We start from the raw sequence: 19090 nt of genomic DNA, 5'->3' as shown, positions 1-19090 counted from the left end.
GATTGGTGTAATAAAAGGCTGAATGGCCAATAGCTAGGCAGGAGGTACAGGCAGGATTTCTGGGGAGAGGAAGGAAAAGGAAGAAGAATACAGGTATGCAGGAGAAGCCAGGAGACATAGAGAGGAAACATGAGGTAAAGATGGAAGAGGGGTAACCACATGGCAGAATGTACATTAATGTGAATGGGCTAAGTTATAAGAGCTAGTAAGGAACAAGCCTAAGCTTTCATAATTAATAAGAAGTCTTTGTGTCATTTGGGAGCTGGTTGGAGGGACAGAAAAAGACTTGCTACACCAAACAATGCCAGAAAAGATGGAAAGGAGAGGATGATCAGCCACTGGGTGCATCATAGACCGGGCGACATGGAGAGAGGTCACGGCGTGGGGGTTGGGGGACTGTGTTATCAGTGGAGAAGGAGATGCATTTTATGCAGGGGGAGTGATTTAATAAGCAAAGAGCAGGGATGATGACTGCCAGTCTCCTCTCAAGACAGGGAGCTATAAATAGGGAGATGGAAAAAAAACAGACAAGGTTCAGTTCTCAGGTACTGCATGGGAATGGCAGTGTTGGTGGGAACTTTTGGGTTTTAACAGAACCAGACATAGAAAAAAATCCTGTTAAAATACATTCGGCAGCGGAAGAATGGCGTTACATTAGTGAATCTTATTAGAGTGGGTTAAAATAGAAATTATACATATTTCTCAATGTTACTATATTTAATTACCTTAATAGCTTTAAAAATATTAGGAATAGAAAAAATTCAGCGAGATTACATGAGGGCAATTGGAGGAACTGGGTGCATTGTGCCTGAGAGAGCAGCAGGCACTTTGCCGCCACAGAAAGGTCAGGATGGGCTGACCAGCGGGCCAGAAGTGCCCAGGATCCTCCAGCTATTAGAACAAACACAGGCCCCAGGAGAGACACAGCCAGATTAGTGTTCTCACTGGCGCTCAGGGACTAGGAGGTGGCTAAGGTGTCAGGATTGGAATTGTATGCAAATTCCACGACAGAGCACAAAAAGACGAGCCAATGGGGTGTCGAGCACCTGGAAATGGCAAAGACGTTGACTTTCATGAAATGTATAAATTCACTCGAACCCCAGATTCTTTCATTCCAGCAAGACTGCGGTGATTTAAAATTTCTACACTAAAGTAACTAATTTGATAATAAATAAGCCAATCTGGGGGTGGGGGTGGAGTCGAAAGGCAGTGGGAAGCTGCTGTTCTTCCTTGTGGATGGGAGACTCTGGGAAGTCACAGGAGAAAGGTGTGACCAGACAGGCGACAGCAGGAAATGGTCCCCTAAAGCAGACGGAATTCACCGACGGAACTCAGCGGAAGACCTGGTTGACAGGCCAGGGACTGAGCAAGGGAGAGAGACTGTTTAGTGGCAAGTCGTAGGGAAATTAACCCCTCATAAGGAGACACCTGAACCCTTAGACCACAGACAGGTTGGCTCCAGGCCCTTTGTGTTTTGATTTTTCTTTACGTAGCCTTGACTGGCCTAGAACTCACTCTGTAGTCCAGGCTGACCATGAACTCAGCTGACTGGAACCGCCTCTGCTTCCCAGTACCTGTATGGTGGCTCACAAGTGGTTGTAACTCCCCTTTCAAAGGATCTGATGCCCTCCCCTGGCCTCAGCAAGCTTTGCACTCTTGTCTACAGACTACACGCAGGCAAACCAACGAGTCCACAGATAAATCTTAAAAATATAATGCTAAGCTGGGCAATGGTGGCGCACGCCTTTAATCCCAGCACTCGGGAGGCAGAGGCAGGCAGATCTCTGTGAGTTCGAGACCAGCCTGGTTTACAGAGCTAGTTCCAGGACAGGCTCCAAAGAAAGCAGCCGCTGCTGTGTGGTGAGCACAGAAACATCGAGGGTAACTTGCCATCCCATGACCCAGCATGCCCACTGGTGGATGCTAATCCAGGAAGTCCCTCTTGTGGATATGCTCCCTGCTGCCTGCATGCCACAACGCCACTGCCTCTCAAGTGCTGGAATTAAAGGCGTGTACCACCACTGCCTGGCCTTAGTTCTTGTCTGCTCTTGCTTCATTGGGAAATGGCTTCAATCACCAAGACCGACCATAACAGCAAACAGAAAGACAGAATGTCCCCAAGCAAACCTCTAGACACTGCGGCTGTTGCTGGCCAGGAGCCTACGTTTCTGCGGAACTGCCCCATCTTTTGTGTGTTAGCAGTTGCCCAGGTTCACCACCCAGCGTCAGTTTCTCATGACTCCATCACCGAAGCATCAGGCTTCATATGGCCTGCTCCTCTGTTGAGAGGTCCTCTGTTCTCAGCCAAGAGCAACGTCAAGCCAGTTCTATCATGGTTCCAACCCTAGATTCCTTAACCAATCCGAAACTCTCTCCCCACGCGTGGGCCCAAGCCTCCCACACATCAAGCTTTAGGACCACTCTCTGTTTTTCTCATGTGGTATTAGGGAACATAAACTGTGTGGTTGGTCTTCAGGTGACTTCTAGAATGCTGGATTGAAGAGGAAAGGAAGCATTTGCTGGTTTAATTTCTTAGCTGTCTTTTCCTGCTTGGGTTCTTTGGTCTCTGCCTTTCTAAGTTTGGGAAGTTGGGGAAGATATGCGGGCTATTAAGAAAAGTTGATGGGATTCAGATCTAGGACAAGGAAGTAGTATAAGCACAGAGATATAGCGGCTGGAGGGCCGTGTGCAGAAGGACATGGAGTGCCAGGGAAAAAATGGGGTCTGCCGCTGATCTTAAGTGTAGAACAAGGGTTTCCACCTCTTCCTTTGGCTCCTCCGTGCTCCAGATGACTGAAAATGAAGTGGCTGTGGCTATAGCTCAGATGGAAGTGACACTCTGGCAGTGTCTGGCACCTGGGGCAAGGGGACTGGGACAACGAAAGACAAAATAAATTCTAAATCATTCCTTTTGACTGTTAGATCTCACAGTTCATCTGGGCACAGGCTGTAGAATTCGTGTGCATGCCCCATGTCCTCTGCTCCTTCCCCAGATGAGGATACTCGGAAGCACATGCATGCACACGGGGCAGGCAAGGGCATGTTGGGCTCGTTGTTGTCTTCCTGGCTTCCCTGCCACACACGTTTGTTTCTCCATGATATTCTCAAGACAAATGGTTAGGAAGGGAACATTACCAGCCAGCTGGCTGGGATCCTTTGCTCTGCTCAGATAGAAATCAGGGGTAGGCAAATCTTCCTGTTCATCTTTGACAGTTTCTGTTTGCCTCCATATTTGGCAGGAGAGTGTGGTGGCCGCAGGCTGTGGAGTAGCAGCAGGTGCTACCTTCTAGCGTAACTGTACTCCCATAGACCGTGAGAATCTGATTCTTAGTCCCACACTCTTACTGTTCCTATACGGGTCCAGGAAATAGGCTTTCATCATCCTTTGCCTGTAGCTGGCAGGGAAGCTTCCAGGAAGGCCTAGGTATCAGGATCCCTCTTAGCCTGAGATTCTTGACCCTAAAGACATGATGGCTTCTTGGAACTCAAGGTGAGTAGAGCCTCGCCTGCAGTTTCTTCTGACTCATTACCTGCAGTTTCTTCTGACTCATTACCACCTTGTATCCACCGTTCTCTCTGCTCTCTGACCTTTCTTCCCATCCCTGTCTTCCCTTCCTGTTCACCAGCTGTTCAGCAGCTGCTGCTTCAGCTGTCAATCAGCCAGAGGCCTTGCTGCTTTCACAGATCAGCGCATTGACTGCTAGGCTGATGCTTCCCCTGACACTGCTGCCTCTTTCTTTGTTAGCGGCTCGCCCTGCACCAAGGTAGACAAGAAAAGATCGCTTGAGAGACGCCTTTTATTAGACTTCACGTTTCTGGCTCAGGGGAGGCAGCACAGGGCTGACTTCAATGAGCCCTAGCAGCCTTACACAGGCCGAGAAGGGAGGCTTTGGCCCAGTCACAGCCTTTATTTATTTATTTATTTATTTATTTATTTATTTATTTATTTAATCAAGCATACCTAGCTTTGACTCTTTGGCATCAATCTCACAGCCACAAAGATTCAGGTTTGGATCAATCAGAGCCTTACCTTTTAGCACCAATCACAGCACTTCCTCTCTTGGGTAGCCAGGGGGAATGTCCTCCTCTGGCCCAGTTGAAAATGGTGGTGGTTTTGCTCCAGTTAGCCAGCAGACCCTTTCCCCTCAGATGTACAGACCCCTGTCTGTAGACTCCCTTACCTTGCATAACCTCGGGTTACATGACCAAGAGGGAATGAGATGATCTCCAGAGGTTTAAGGATCCAAGATGGGTGCTGTTGCTGACGAAGACTAGGGTCCTCAGTAGAACAGGTGTTCTCAACCTGTGGGTTATGACAGGGGTGGAGGGGGCTTCCAAATGACCCTTTCACAGGGGTTGCCTAAGGCCATCATAAAACACCGACATTTACATCACAATTCATAACTGTGGCAAAACTGCAGTTATGAAGTAGCAACGAAAATAATTTTATAACTGGGGGTCACCACAATGCCAGGAACTGTATTGAGGGGTCGCAGCATTAGGAAGGCTGAGAACCGCTGCACTTGGAGGACCAGGCACTGTTATTCTCCCAGAGGTACCTTTCTTACCACCCTACATTCAACCTTGGGCGGGGGGCTCTGCTTTCCTTCCTGAGGGTGGGTTCAAACTGGTAGGAAAGAGGCCTGGCAGAGGCATCGTACCAATGTGCTGCCCTCCTCAAAGCCCCAGGGAGGCTCTCGGAAGCCCTACTTTTAATACTGTTTTTAATCTCATGACCCAGGGCAGCAGGAATTCTCCGCACCCTAACTCAGCAGATACTTAGATGCCACCCCCTCCTTAATTCCAATCGGTGGCAGCCAAGAGAGGGAATGGACCTTTCACGAAGGTTGTGCTATTCGCTTGAGTGGTGTCACTGGTTCCCCTGACAGCTCAGGGCCCAAGGCTGGCTGGACGTCATTTATCAAGTATATTGCAGTGCAGCAATTCACAAGCTACCAAGCTGGACTCCGCTGAGGAAATTTAAATGTGTGGCAGCTGCGTGCAGCCAGCGGTGTCCAGCATTTTAAAAAGGTCAATTAAGAAACGGTTGATGGTGGTGCGGTTAATGACAGCCGAGGGCGTGAGCAGGGCCGCATAAACAGTCGGGCTGAGACCTGGATTACTGGAATTGAAGTGTCGAAGGGAGACGTGGTGGGGAGGGAACCTATTGTCATAAGCCATAAAGCACATCTGAGTTTCCCAGTGAAGATCGTACAGCTGTTTCCCTCCCTGGGCAGCGCAGAGAACAGCCTGGGCGAGGACGGTCTGGCCCACAAAGGGGACAGCTGCAGCAGCTTCGTCAATCTGCAGAACCAATCGTTCCCAGGTCCCCTCCGAGCCTCTGCCTGCGCCGCTGCCGGCACTCACGCGGTCCTGCTCCGGGAGCAGAAGGCGGTGCTGGAGCGGTTATTTAGAATGTGGGTCATGTTCCAGAGAGCCCGATTTTTCGTCTGGGTCAACCTTGTCGCCCTGTGCGTGTATGTGTGGGTGGCCAGGTGGGAGCCGCCCCAGCCTGTGTTTGCCTCAAAGACATCCGCTCCTGACTTCAGTGGACACACAATGCGGGCTAGGGGTCAGCCGTCTATGCTGTGTCGGATAAAAGGGAGACACGAAGCCCTCAGACAAAGTCTATTTTGGCCTGCGACAGAATTGGCACCGTGGCTGGGGAAAGAAACTGTGTGGCACGTTTTTTTTTTTTTTTTTTTTTTTTTTTTTTTAATCTGACAACAGGGTGTTCGACTAAGCATCAGGCTGCTAGGACAGGCTTTATCCTCACGCCTACCTCTCAGGCAAGAAATTCAGGAGAGCCACGGGGATGCTAATTGATATGCAAAACAGGTCTAGGGTTCCTAGAAGCCACCCTGGATCCCCAGTTCCCTGCAAAAGCAGAAATGAAGACTTGAACTAACTGAGGCGAGGCAGGGACAGGAACGGCTGGTTTTTTGCTCTGACTTTTTCATTTTGTAAACCTAGTTGGGGAGCTATACAGGTTTGAAGAACTGAAAAGAAAGAGCCTTGCACCAGTTAGGCGGCTTTCACACACCAGATATTTATTATTAGAAAATAGCTTCTATCAGCTGTCAGTACCAAACAAGTGGAAAGGCGCGAGCTTCTTGCCTTCATTTTCCTCCTTAGTAATATTTAAATGAACAGCTCACGGCGTGGCGAGTTGCCACGCCTGCTTTTCCCTTTAAAAACTGAATAACTAAATGAGGTTTAGTACAAAACACCCTTCAGATGTGACTTGTTCTGCACTAATTACACTGTCGCCTTGAGTAAGGGACATGAAAGAGATGAGAGAGACCACGCTGGCTATCAAGTTAGCCGCCAAAGAATCCACAGTAGAAACCGGGAAAAGAATAAACTAGCCCAGATAAAACCCATCCAAACCAAGAAACCAGTTTGTACATTGGCTTTTAAATTTTTTGATTATCGTCTAAATTATATATTTATATATCTATATATATATATATTTGAAATAGTAATAAAAAAGGAAGAATTGAATTGCATCCGCAGCAGGACAACCTTCCTCATATGGTAAAGAGGTGTTCCGAGAATCCCATACAGTATCTGCTAAATAGACGTGTTTGGCAGCTTAGCAAGTATATGAGTGCAGCATTCATGATTTTGAAGTCAAACGGCATTTGCTTCCTTCTGGCCGAGTTCGTTACTCAGGCGATGTGGTCACATGGCTCCAGATGTTCTTAGACCCACAAGGCTAAGGGAAGGGCTTCGGGGTGGTGGCTCAGCGCAGGGCCCCCAGTGCAGAAACTTCCAAACAGTGGGTCTACCGACTGACCACGCGGACATCAAACAATGGTCTCCTTTGAGTTCCTCTTAGCTGAGTGGAGCCCCAGCAAGGACTGCTGATGAGAGGGCACGTTGACAGACTTTGGAATGAGGAGAATCACCCTCTGATTGGTCCGACGCCACTCGTTGTACAGTCGACAGTGGTACCGAAATGACACCTGGGGCAGGGGAGGAAAAGTACGAAAGGGTCAGAGGCGCAGAAGTTGATAGTCAATTCATGTCGATAAGCACGTCATTTAAAGCTACAGTACTAGGGTGGGGCAAGGACCCTGGGCAAGGATCTCCAGCGAGCAACTGAGCCTGCCATATCCTCTGTCGGGGCTGGCATGACTGTTTCCTTTTCTCCTCCACATTCTGGGAGAGATCAGGAGTTGAACAGGAAAACGCATTTCCTTCTGAGTTGGGATCTGTTTCCAGTCTAGTGGTGCCCTGTTCCCAAGCCTCAGTCCTGAAGAAGCCTGACCAGAGAGACAGCCCCAAGCCCTGTCCAGCTGTGGACCCCAGGCAATGCAGCTGTCTCTTCTCCATGTTGCAGTTAGAGGGGAGGGGTGCTGGGACTCCTTGTACTCCTCAGCAGCTTAGACTGCTCAGTGTAAAAGACCCCATTTGTACTCAGAAATAAAGGACACCTTTCATCCTGTGCTAGACCGGCTGCAAATCTGTCACCTGGCCTGACCATGGTGTAGAGGTCAACACTGTATTTTCTTGTCTCTCCCCATGGGCTCCCAGCGTCTGGGGAGCAGAGCTGGTGTTGGCTCTCCGCTTCTCACAGTGTTAGACGCCTTGGAAGTTGCTGGAATGAGCTGAGTGAAGAACTGAGAAGATCCCATGTTTTCTGACCAAAACACTGCTTTCAGGTTTCAGGACCTACGTGTACCTTAAAGTGCTTGCTATTTATCTAGATGTTTTAGAATGGGATGCTTGTTTTAGAAAAGGCTGGCAGAAACTGACGGCCTGCTCAAAAAATTCAGATTTCACACCCTCCCCCCCCCATTTTTTAAAGAAGAGACGGCTTCACTATCTAGCCCTGGTTGACCAGGAATTGGTTATGGAGACCAGGCTGACCTCAAATTCATAGGGATCTGCCTGCCTCTACTCCCAAATGCTGGCAAAATGCGTGTGCCACCAAGCCCAGTTGGAGGCATACTTCTAAAATTGGGGGTGAGGACTGGGAGATGGCTCCAACAGACAAGGAAGTTACCACTGAGCCTGAGGACTTGAACTCTTGGGACCTCCATGGTGGGAAGAGCGAATAGACTTCCCCTCCCCCAGAAGACAAATAAATGAATGTAAAACAAAATAAAACAAAACACCAAACTGGGGAGTTTTCAGTTTGAGTGCATCCAGATCCCTCGGTTTGTGCCCCGAGCTCAGAGTGACAATTCACTGTTGAACAGTCTTGGGTTGGGGAAGTTCTGAGACCCTAGGAAGAGTCCACAGAGAGGCCTGATCTGATGGTTTGAGTACAGTTTCTCTGAAAATAAAAGAAAGTAGAAACTCTGATCAAAAAAGCTCACATCAGGACCCTGGAATCCAAGGCCACCACTGAACATCTTGAGGTGAGGAGCGGATGCTCACGCTGAGTACCAGGGAGGTTTAGTTGTGAAAATATAAGCTCCCAGCTCTCACAGATGTACTGCTTCCAAAACGTCCTGACCATGCTGGAGTGCATCCATCTTTTTTGTTTGTTTGCTTGCTGAGACAGGGATTCTCTGTGTAACAGCCCTGGCTGTCCTGTTCTGGAACTCATTCTGTAGACCAGGATGGCCTCGAACTCACAAAGATTCACATCCCTCCCCCCCCACCCCATTCTCTTGTATCTATTCTACAGTGTTGCTGTTGGTGCTTCCCTGGAACTTGGAAGGCAGGTGGGAAGCCTGCTGCTCAGGGCCAAGTGCAGGAAAGATGAGGAACACAAGCAAGTACTAAAGAAGGGTTAGCAACCTGAGAAGTCCCGAACCCCAAACTGCTGACAGCGGGATCTCCAGTCAGCCACTGGAGTTAGCCACAGGAGACGTGGCCGTGGGAACATGCAGGCAGTGGACAGGCACACGCCCCCCAGTCTCGCATGGACATCAGTGTTCTTGACCTGGGATTTTTTTTTTGAATTAGAAATATGAAGAAAAGGATGATGATAATTTTGAGAGGTACTGGAAACCTGAAGAGAGATCAAGCTGTTTCCTCTAAGCCAGCGAGGTGTGGTAGTGGACTCGCTGCAGGAGGCAGATGCTGGGAGCTTGTTAGAGCACGAGAATCCTGGCCCCTACCCAGGCCTGTGGAATCGAAATCAGCATTAGGTCTAACAAGATTCCCGGGCGATCTGAAGGGACACTGGAGCCTGAGAGGTGCTGATCCTAGGGACAGCAGGGCAGGAGTAAGGACTTAGCAGGTTCTGTGATCACACACACAAAGCTCACTGGTGTAGACAAACAGATGAGACTATATTAATCTATTTAATTACTGCAGGCAAATTCAATCAATGGGAACATCTTGAAGACAACGTCTCAGGGAAAATAAAGGAAGTCAAGCACAAGGCAGCGGAGACCACAAGTCTGCAGTGGCCCCGGGGCTAACATTTGCTCCTTCTCCAGATGCTCCAAGACACCCCCATCCTACAGCGCTTTATTATAGCGGGGGGGGGGAGGGGGAGAAGGAAAGTTTAATTTAGAGGAATAAAGAGAAGCGGCAAGAACCGAAAAGATTCTGGGGAGAGAAAGTGAAGAGCCTCATTCAGACTTTATCTCCCGGGTTTTCAGGATGGGGGAGAAGAAAGGGAATAGGACTTTTTTTTTTTTTAAAATTACTATTGCCTATGGGTTGATTTCCACAGTTTATTCTCTTATTCCCCCCAGGACATTAACCTCCTGTCTGGGGTCTGTTTACTGTGAGCTCTGACCACAGAAAGGTTGAAAGAAGGAGATGTTAGCACCACACCTTCCTCTCAGGGAGGCAGCTGAAGTGCTGAAGGCCTGTGGTGATATCCCGGCAGGCTTTGGGAAACCTAACCAAATCTCTTGGGAAGTTCTGGGGCGAATAAAGCATACGGATGGGACCAGGTTATGGGGTGCCGCTTTCCCCCAGTGGTCCCAGCTCGCTTGTCTGACTGTAGAACAGAAGAGATCTCTGATAAGGAATAGATTGACTGTAGAAAAAAATCCTGCCTAGGCCAATTATGCTGGCAAAAGCTTGATAAAATGTGGATGCTTCGGCTCCTGCCTGCAATCCCTGAACTCCAGAGGCTGGGGGATGAGGATAGCCATGAGTCAAGACCAGCCCAGGTCTGACAACAAAAACCTTCAACTACTAAACACAACACAGTAATCCCTCACCCCCCCCCCCCAAAATAAAAGTTCAAAGACTTTGTGGTTGTGAGCCAGTCCCACAGTGAGCATGGGCAGGCAAGATATAGAACTGGAGGCTCCTTCCACATCCAGAATTTAAATGATCAAGCCATGGGATGAAGGTCTAGCCAGGGATTTGGTCCTGCATCCACTGGGTTGGCCTTGCAGCATCAGTAATGTGACTTAGGAGAGATGCCCGGCACCACGGCACTGGCCTCTTCAGCCTGTCTAAGGCTGACACCCAGTTCACCAGTGTTCATGCTACGGTGGACCCAGTTCTCAGCTGTCTGCCTGTCACAGACTTAAATTCATGTACCTTCCCTTTAACCACGGGGAGTGGAGAGTCTGGAGGGCCTGGCCTCCTATCTTCAAGGTGGTGGGTTTCTAGAACACAGCAGGTTGCCTGGGGCAGGCCTCTGAGGTCACATTATGACAGGGTCCTTGTGGCCATGAGTTATCAGGGGCTCTTGGAGGTTTATAGTGTGAGTGCTCTTCCCTGTCACAGCACCTGGCTGAGAGGCTCTTCCAGGAAGGGCTCCTCTGAGGAGCCAGGCCTGGACTGATGCCCTGTTTGTTTATCTGAGACATTTTCACAGCCGTAGTCTCCTTAAGCCTGACAGCTTGTTTACAATGGGCTGCTGCCGGAGGGCGCTTTCCGAGTGCTGTCAGCGCCTGAATTACGGCTTTGCCAGCGCCGCTCAGGACGGCATTTATCTGGGAAGGAATTATTCTATATTCAGTAACCTATTGCTGAGCTGACTCCACAGCGTGTGTGTGTGTGTGTGTGTCTGTGTGTGTGTGTGAGTGTCTGTGTGTGTCTCACGCCAGTCAAGGCAGAGGAGAGTCATTCCTTCCCTCTTGCTGCTCTGGATTTTTCTGGAGGGCAGGGAGAAGTTGGAGGGCAGGGAAGACACAGGAAGATGACCCTGGCCATGCCCTGTAGGGGGTACTTAGACTTCTGTCACCAGATCTTAGGGTACTAATCTTCATGAGAAAGAACCACAACCCAAGAGTTAGCAATTCTTTCCTCCATTTCTCTCCGGGGAAGAAGGATGAATATGGAAGGGTAAGTTATTTAGCTGTGGATGCTGAAACTTGCTGGGGTCTAAACATGGCCTCCAGATGCCAAAGGCAGGGGCCACACAGTGCATTCTGCAATGCTATACACCATTCTAGAAAGCCTAGCTTAAGGTACCTTCTCCACCCCGTTCTCTCTAACTATCTGCCATCTCTCTCTGCTCTTCCCCATGGCTGCCCCTTTATCTGGCAGGAGCACACTTTACAGAGCATCTTTGCAGGATCTCCGTTGGTTCCGGAGGCCCAACATGGGGGTTTTACCTATCTTCAGCTTTTCATCACAGATATGCTTCTATGAAAAAAAATCACAGACCCAGAAAAGCCTAAGCATGGTATAAAAAATATCAAGCAAACAAAAAACTTCCCTGTGCTTAACTCCTATTTCCCAAGTGGCTTACTGTGTACTCCTTTGACTCAGCCGCATGGTACCAGGGGAAGTGGGTCAGAGAAGTGACTTTACAAGGTGTACAACTGACAGAGTGGGGTGCAGTCAGACTGCTCAACCTGTGTGTGTGTGTTCTGCGGGCACGCGCGTGCATGTGTACGTGCTCGCTCTGGATGTGCATGATGCCGGAGCAAGGCGTGGGTGTCTTAATCCATCCCAAGCATTACTGCCTTGACCTTAGGGTCTCTTGAACCAGGAGCTCATCTGTTCAGCTAGGCTGATCAGCCAGCAAGCTTTTGTGCTTCCTCCCCCACAACACCGAGGTTACAGGCATGCAGAACCATGCCTACACTCTATATGGGTGTTGGGGATTTGAATTCAGGTCCATTGGATTTATGAACTTTTACCCACTAAGCCATCTCCCCAGCCCTGCTTAATTTCTTATTTCTAACCGTTCTCTCTTCACGATGAAAGCTTGGGATCAATTTCCTTGTTTGATTTATAGCAAAGCAGGATACATTAAAAAAAAAAAAGAAACAAAAAATGTGGACCATTACAGGAGGAAAAAGTAGTTTGGGGAGGGGCTTCATTATGTGGGAGTTAAATTCCTGAACCAATCAGAAGTCTCCCTGAGCTCTTGGCAGCAGAATGCACCCAGTTTACTTTACCACTGTTTAAGTTATGTCCCTCTTCCAGAGGCTGAAATGTATCCCGTGACAGCCTGAACATCACCCATCACCGTGGGAGGGGAGGGCTGGAGCCGGAAGAGCTCAAGATTAGTAATAGGGAAATGAACAGAGGGTCTGATTGGCAGCGGAAGGAAGAGGGAGGGAGGTGGGGGGAGCCAGGAATACTGTGAGGAGCAGTACTGTGCTCTGTGGTACGGGAAGGGCGCACTTTCTCGACAGGAAATACTACTGAATAACATGGGACGTGCTCAGATTACAGCTGAGCCCACACAGGAGACTCAGACCAGGAAGTGGGAGGCTGGCTGGCTGGCCTCTGGACGCAGTCTTGCATTCTCGAGGGCGGCGGCCTCCCCTTCAGCCCTTCAGTTCTCACCGGACAGCACAAAGAGGGGGCAAATGGGGTACTTTGTGGGTGCTTCCACCTGGAGCCCCAGCAACCAACTGATTGCATGAAGTTAAATGAATGGAAAAGGGGATGCTTACAAATTCTTCCTTCTACCCAGCAGGGGCACTTATGAAGAAAACAGCTTTTCTTCAGTGGCAGCAAAGTCTTCTCAACTAGATAGATTGGTGCTTTTATGGGTAGCAGAGTCAATATCCCAACACACGGAATAATCATCAGAGGGCAGCGCCACGTCCAGGAGAGACTCTAGACTGGGTCAGGATGCAGGGAGGAAACAGCCAGCAGGCAGGATTCATGACCTGGGCAGGAGGCTGCAGAGCAGCGATCATTCCTAACGTACCACGGGCCCAGCAAAAGCCAGGATCAGCAGGAGAAAGCAAATACCACGCCTTAACCCAGTGGGAATCCTAGTCCACTAGACTAGAGAGGACTATGGGGGCGTGCGTCTGACTGGTGAGGGCCGGGAGCCTGGGTTTTCCTCCTTTCCTGTGCTCTTCCTTGCAGTGTGCTTGTACATACTTCTCATTCCTACTCTCAGCCCCCCAGTGCCACCAAACCACACAGGTGCGCCACGCCAGCCTTTGAAGGTCCGTTCTCCATCGGGCAGGTGAGAGGCGCTGCAGCCCTGAGGGGGGCTTGTGCCTGTGGTGACAGCGCTGGCACCCAAACCCCAGTGGCGGCGGGCGGGCCATACTCACTAGTGTCCAGAAGAGGTAAATAGTGAAGAGTGCCACAGTGAGCGCAATCAGTCCGACGGCCTCCAGCCGGCTACTAAAGTGCAGGTGGTCCACGGCGCCCCGCAGGCACAGCCAGCCCGAGATGGTGGCCAGGGGCGTTATGAACAAGAAGCACACCATGTCTCCAAACAGAGTCCGCTTCTCGTGCTGGGGGCCAGGGTTTCTGAGCCACTGCCGGGGAAAAGACAGGGAAGAAAAGTAAGGAGGGGGGTTGCATGGCAGAGAGGGCTGGGCACACAGGACTCTCAAGTTGCCTTTGCTTCGGGTCTAGGCGACTGTGCTTTGGACCCACCTAAGATAAGGATGCATTGAGGGCTTATTCTCACGCCTGTCTTTGAATAATAATGGCTCCAACAGTTTGCGCTGCCCTTGCTGAGGATGACAGCTTTTAGTGAAAAGAGTTCAGTGGCTACTGTTAGGAACTGCAATGATTCTGCGAAGGCAGAGGGAACGTCACTCTGCTGTGTTCTGTTGTGAGCCGTCCCCCAGATTTTCAAATGTGATGTCTTGGTGATTTTAGGTACTGCGGAACTCTGGGAGGTGGCACCTCAAAGGGAGGCAGCTACAGAGGTTATCAGGATCCTGGCCTCAAAGGAGATCATGGGAGTGGGTTTCACTTTGTCGCCTCCTCAGGATGAGACCACTTGCTTTGACACAAGCTCTCACACTGAAGGGCTGCCTCAACATGGCTGCCAACCTTGGCCTTGCACCTTCAGAACCATGAGCTTGAATCAAACTTTTCTCTTTGGTACTAATTGTTTCAGAGATTTCCTTGCAGTGATGGAGAGCTGACTAATACAGAGGGTAATAGTTGAGGCCTGAGCTCATGCAGCCTTGGCTTCCCTGTCTTGACTGAGAATGTGTACAGAGGAAGGTTAGCTCAGCGGGCCTGGGGTGCTGAAATCCTTCCTGTAAATCTCCAAGAAAAGTCTATTTGCAGGACTGGCTTTGGATTGACTCTTAGGAAGTCTGTGTTCTTATAATAGCCTGGCTGATTTGCATGCCTGAGGCCTGAGGGCACAGGATCAGAGAGTTTATATCAATAGTGTGGTACATATGCCATGCCTATTTTTATTCTGAGGGTCTGTACTCCAGTGGCGGAGGTCAGTTTCACCGGTATCTACCCCCGTGTGGCTGACCCAGTCATTCTAAGGCTCAGGTGAGTTCCCCTGATGGACAACGCTTTACAAATATTAGTGCAAATTACTGCGAAAATTAAAGCATATTTAGAGGGGGTATGGTGGCTTCTCTCCATAATCCTAATACTCGGGAAGAAGAGGCAGAAGGATCATGAGTTCGAGGCTATCTTCAGCTACATAATGAGTACATCCATCACCCATGTGACATCACTGGGAAAGGACATCTGGAAGCTGTGACTGTATCCTAGGTCCCTTGTCCTATTCCTTTAAATCTGTATCCCTGCTGAGTGGTGGTGATGCACACCTTTAATCTCATCACTCGGGAGGCAGAGGCAGGCAGATCTGTGAGTTTGAGGCCAGTCTGGTCTACAAGAGCTAGTTCCAGGACAGGCTCCAAAACTACAGAGAAACCCTGTCTCGAAAAACCAAAATCTGTATCCTTTTGATGTAATGGACCATAATCTTGAATGTGACAGCTTTTCTGAGTCCTGAAGTCCCTGAGTCATGGCATCTGAGGACAGCCTTGGGGACCTTCGGCACACCATGAACTTAGTCACGTCCCTCAGCTGGCTTTTCGGACCCCGAGTGTCTTCACTTAGGATCACCTCTCTCCTTGCTGGTGCTGCTGGGGGGAAGACCAGAGATGAGGATGTCTTGGTGAAGGACTGAGAAGGAAATATGAGCTGCTCTTGTCACACTTGGTAACTGCCGTAGACGGGAAGTGCTCCCCACAGCACAGTGGATGGAGGGTCACAATGTGATTCTGCATTTACATATTGGAGTCAGCATTTACCAGAAATGAAGCTCAGTGGTTTCTCTAAGATTAGCATGAATGCACACCCTAAGAAAATGACATTGCTAGCGCACTTGTCCCGCCTAGTGAAGAGCCAATGAGGCCTGAGAAGCGAGGTACCGTAGGACAGGTGATGGGGTAGGGTGGGTTAACCACTGTGGACTTGTCTTCCATGTGTCCCCCACCAACAAACAAGATCCTGTATTGTCTGTCTGTTGGCACATGCCCAGCCCTGCCATTTGAGGGTACCAGCCAGGAGCCCTGCAGGGTGCTGAGGAGAGACCCCCAACTGGCCAGGACATAGACCATCAGCTGTGATGGGCTGACAAGGGAGAGTGGGATTGACTGGAGGAGGAAGGGAGGGTCATTCCTGAGGACAGAAAGAAAACGCAGTTGCTATACAGAAGGAAGGCAGAAGCCTCAGGAATAAACAGAAGGGGCAGGAGGACAAGGCACAGAATGATGCCTGGGGGAGGGGTCCTGCCTTGTGTTTACCAGGATCCCAGCATGCCAGCTTCCCGTGATCACTCCCTGGGAAACTGGGTGAGATGCTGGAAGCAGTCAACCTTAGCTCAAAAGCAGCCATGGATTCATATTAGGACACAGAAAACAGGGAGTCCGCTTGTTTGTAAATGTGAATCCCACGTTATGAATATTTAACACAGACACCCAAACAATCAAGTGCAAATATATTAACCCCACCTCACACGTTCCAGAAGCTTCAGAGAGCTCTCATTAATTAACATTTTCCTGCCTAAATACCGGCACTACCCCTAAGAAGTAGAGACTAGAAATAGGTCATCATTATCCCAATTTTACAGACTCAGTGGGTTAAATGATTGCACCATGAGACACAGAGGCCACAGTGAGGAGACGACCCGTCGGGCTCTCTCCATTCTCCGTGTCATCCACATATGCTATTAGTAAAATGTTTGGAAATCTAAATCACAAACGTTACTCAGGCGCCTAAAACAATGGTGCCCAAGGTTTAGCAGGGCAGCCCCTTTCGAGCTGGATTTTCCCAGACAGGAAGTCCGTACACTCCGCTCTGCACCCACGTTTACAGGAACACGGCCCTCGGCAAACACGCTACTCGTGTGCCGAGACTGGCTTGCTTCCTTGGCTGCACCTTCCCTTACATGTTTTATTTATTTAGAGAGAGGGTCTATGTATTTCTGGTTGGCCCAGAACTTGCTATGTAGACCAGGCTGGCCTCCAATTCACAGAGATCCACTAACCTCTGTATCCCATGAGCCACTACGCCTGGCTGTCCTTTTTTTTCTTTCTTTCTTTCTTTTTTTTTTCTTTTTCTTTTTTTTTAAATTTGTTTTTTCAAGACAGAGTTTCTCTGTAGCTTTGGAGCCTGTCCTGGAACTGGTTCTTGTAGACCAGGCTGGCCTTGAACTCACAGAGATCCACCAGCCTCTGCCTCCTGAGACCTGGGATTAAAGGTGTCCGCTATCACCACCCAGCTACCTGGCCATTTTTTATTAACATTAATTTATTACTTTACTTATCTATATGGCTTCTGACAATGTCCTGTACAATGGATGGTCTGGATATGGTAGGAAATAACTGTGAGTCAGTATGTTAAATTTCCATTTATTTACTTATCTAACCTATCCTTGTGTGTGGGAGTACATGTGTGCGCATGCCGTGACGCCTATGTAGAGACCCAGAGGACAGACGTGGATGTTGGTCTCTTAGTTTACACTGGTGGCCACATCAGGCTAGCTAGTACAAGAGCTACTGGGATTTTCCTGTCTCTTGACTGGCATCTTCCTGGAGTATGACGGGGTGGGGTGGTGGGAAGGGCATTACCGATATACTGTATCTGGTTTTATAAGGTCCTAGGGATCCAAACTCATGGTCCTTACCGGTACACACGGCAAGTGCTTTAACCACAGGACTGTCTCCCTAGCCCCGTGTTTATCTGGTGAAGCAAACACACAGTAATGAGGGTGCGGCTCAGGGGCAGGCGAGTATGCAGAAGGCCGTCGGCTTGATCCTCACGACCCCCTTTCTTCCACAAAAGTGGAAACAAGCCTGTGACAGACACAGTCCCCCGTGTCCTGTGTTCTAACTGTTCTCTGATCTTCTGTTCCCGAGTCTAACCCACTTTGTACGCCTCCGATTGTACTTGATTAGTACTCTTTGGAGAGGACTTGCTTACTTTGTTGATTCTGTTTTGATGAAGTGTTCTTAGGACTGTTATGCAAAGTATGGGCTTTCTTTGAACCCCATGGGTCACTGCCTCTCTGAGCAAGAAGAGAGGCAGGAATCTGCTGCTGAGAAAGACCGGTATATACCAATACAGAGGTGTTCATTCATTCAAGTAGAGTTTCTAACAGAATATTTGATTAGTTTAAATTTCTAACAATGTGAAATTATCTAAATATAGGATTTATTTAAAATTGTAATGTTAACCAGGCGGTAGTGGCACACTCCTTTAATCCCAGCACTTGGGAGGCAGAGGCAGGCCGATCTCTGTGAGTTCGAGGCCAGCCTGGTCTACAAGAGTAGTTCCAGGACAGGTTCCAAAGCTACAGAGAAGTACTGTCTCAAAAAAAAATTGTAATGTCAAGTGATAATGTACATATTTTGTTTATAAACATGGTACACTGCTGAGTAGAAAAATCTTCTTCTGGACAGCATATATACTCTGGTCCTCTGAATGCAGATATAAGTACACAGACATAGAAACTGACATTTACTTCAACACAGCATATTGCCTGGGCAAGACTAGAGGAATGCTCGACAAAATAGTAGCTATACCCGGCATGGAATTATGAGATTATGAGTAGTTTTAAAGTTTTATGAGGTACATTTTGTTTTCCTGAAATGAACATGGACCGTATAGCTGTATCTATACGTATCCACAAACACATATGTAGAGAGATTGGGGAAGAGAAAGGAAGGAAAGCAGAGGAAAGGGAAAGAGAGAGAGGGAGAGATACAGAGAGAGACAGAGAGGGGGAGGGAGAGAGAGAGGGAGAGATTAGAGAGTGACAGTAGGGTAGGCAGATGTCTACCTAGTGCACAGCTCCAAAGCGCTAACGCACTGTACGGAGTCACGGCTGGGGTAGGCTCGGGGCTAGGGACCGGTGTTTATTGTGCATCCCTCACGGAGTCCTGACAACACAGCTGTGAGATACAGCCTGCAGTACTCCCCCGTATCTGGATCTATGAAGCAGGGGCGTCATAACCTAGCTTAGGACAGCTAGTGAGTGCTAGAGGTGGGATTCAAACTAGCTTCCACTTTTTGCCCCTAGATTTCCATATTAACATTTTCATTTTACACCAAATGGTAACTCTGTGTGAGTACATGTATATGCTAGGTTTTTTCAACATAGTAAGTCATGCTAATTTTATGGTGTGCAAGGCAGGGGGCGGGGGGTATGTAAATCAAGTTGATGAATGGTTGGCTGCTCAGAATGTTATCATGGAAATTTTACACAATTTCCTGGGCTTTGATCTGTGTTAATTCTTTTATCTAACCAGAACGGGTCCAATTCCTGGGCATTAATCTTGTAATATTATCATGCACTAATTCATAACAGGCAAAGGGTTGATCTCAATTACTGTGCCTTTGCTTTTTTTTTTTTTTTTGAGAAAGGGTTTCTCTGTAGCCTGTCCTGAACTGCCATCTGTAGACCAGGCTAGCCTTGAACTCACAGAGATCCGCCTATCTCTGCCTCCTGAGTGCTGGGATTAAA

At 48.8% G+C, this 19090-nt stretch overlaps 1 protein-coding gene across 2 annotated transcripts in view; it reads right to left on the bottom strand.

Moving 5' to 3' along the window:
* Positions 1 to 6030: 6030 nt before the first annotated feature.
* Marchf3 (membrane associated ring-CH-type finger 3) overlaps positions 6031 to 19090 on the bottom strand; it is a 143838-nt gene continuing 130778 nt past the window's right edge. The window contains exons 4-5 of one of the 2 annotated variants that reach the window (XM_075968631.1): positions 13404 to 13613; positions 6031 to 6968 (exon numbers count right to left, since the gene is read on the bottom strand). In XM_075968631.1, coding sequence (XP_075824746.1) covers positions 6810 to 6968; positions 13404 to 13613 — 369 coding nt within the window. In that variant the 3' untranslated portion in view covers positions 6031 to 6809. The remainder of the gene's footprint in view (positions 6969 to 13403; positions 13614 to 19090) is intronic. The other variant, XM_075968632.1, reaches the window with a different exon arrangement.

This window comes from Microtus pennsylvanicus, chromosome 4, assembly GCF_037038515.1.
Source record: "Microtus pennsylvanicus isolate mMicPen1 chromosome 4, mMicPen1.hap1, whole genome shotgun sequence".
Taxonomy (NCBI): domain Eukaryota; kingdom Metazoa; phylum Chordata; class Mammalia; order Rodentia; family Cricetidae; genus Microtus; species Microtus pennsylvanicus.
This window is presented reverse-complemented; position numbering and strand designations above follow the sequence as displayed.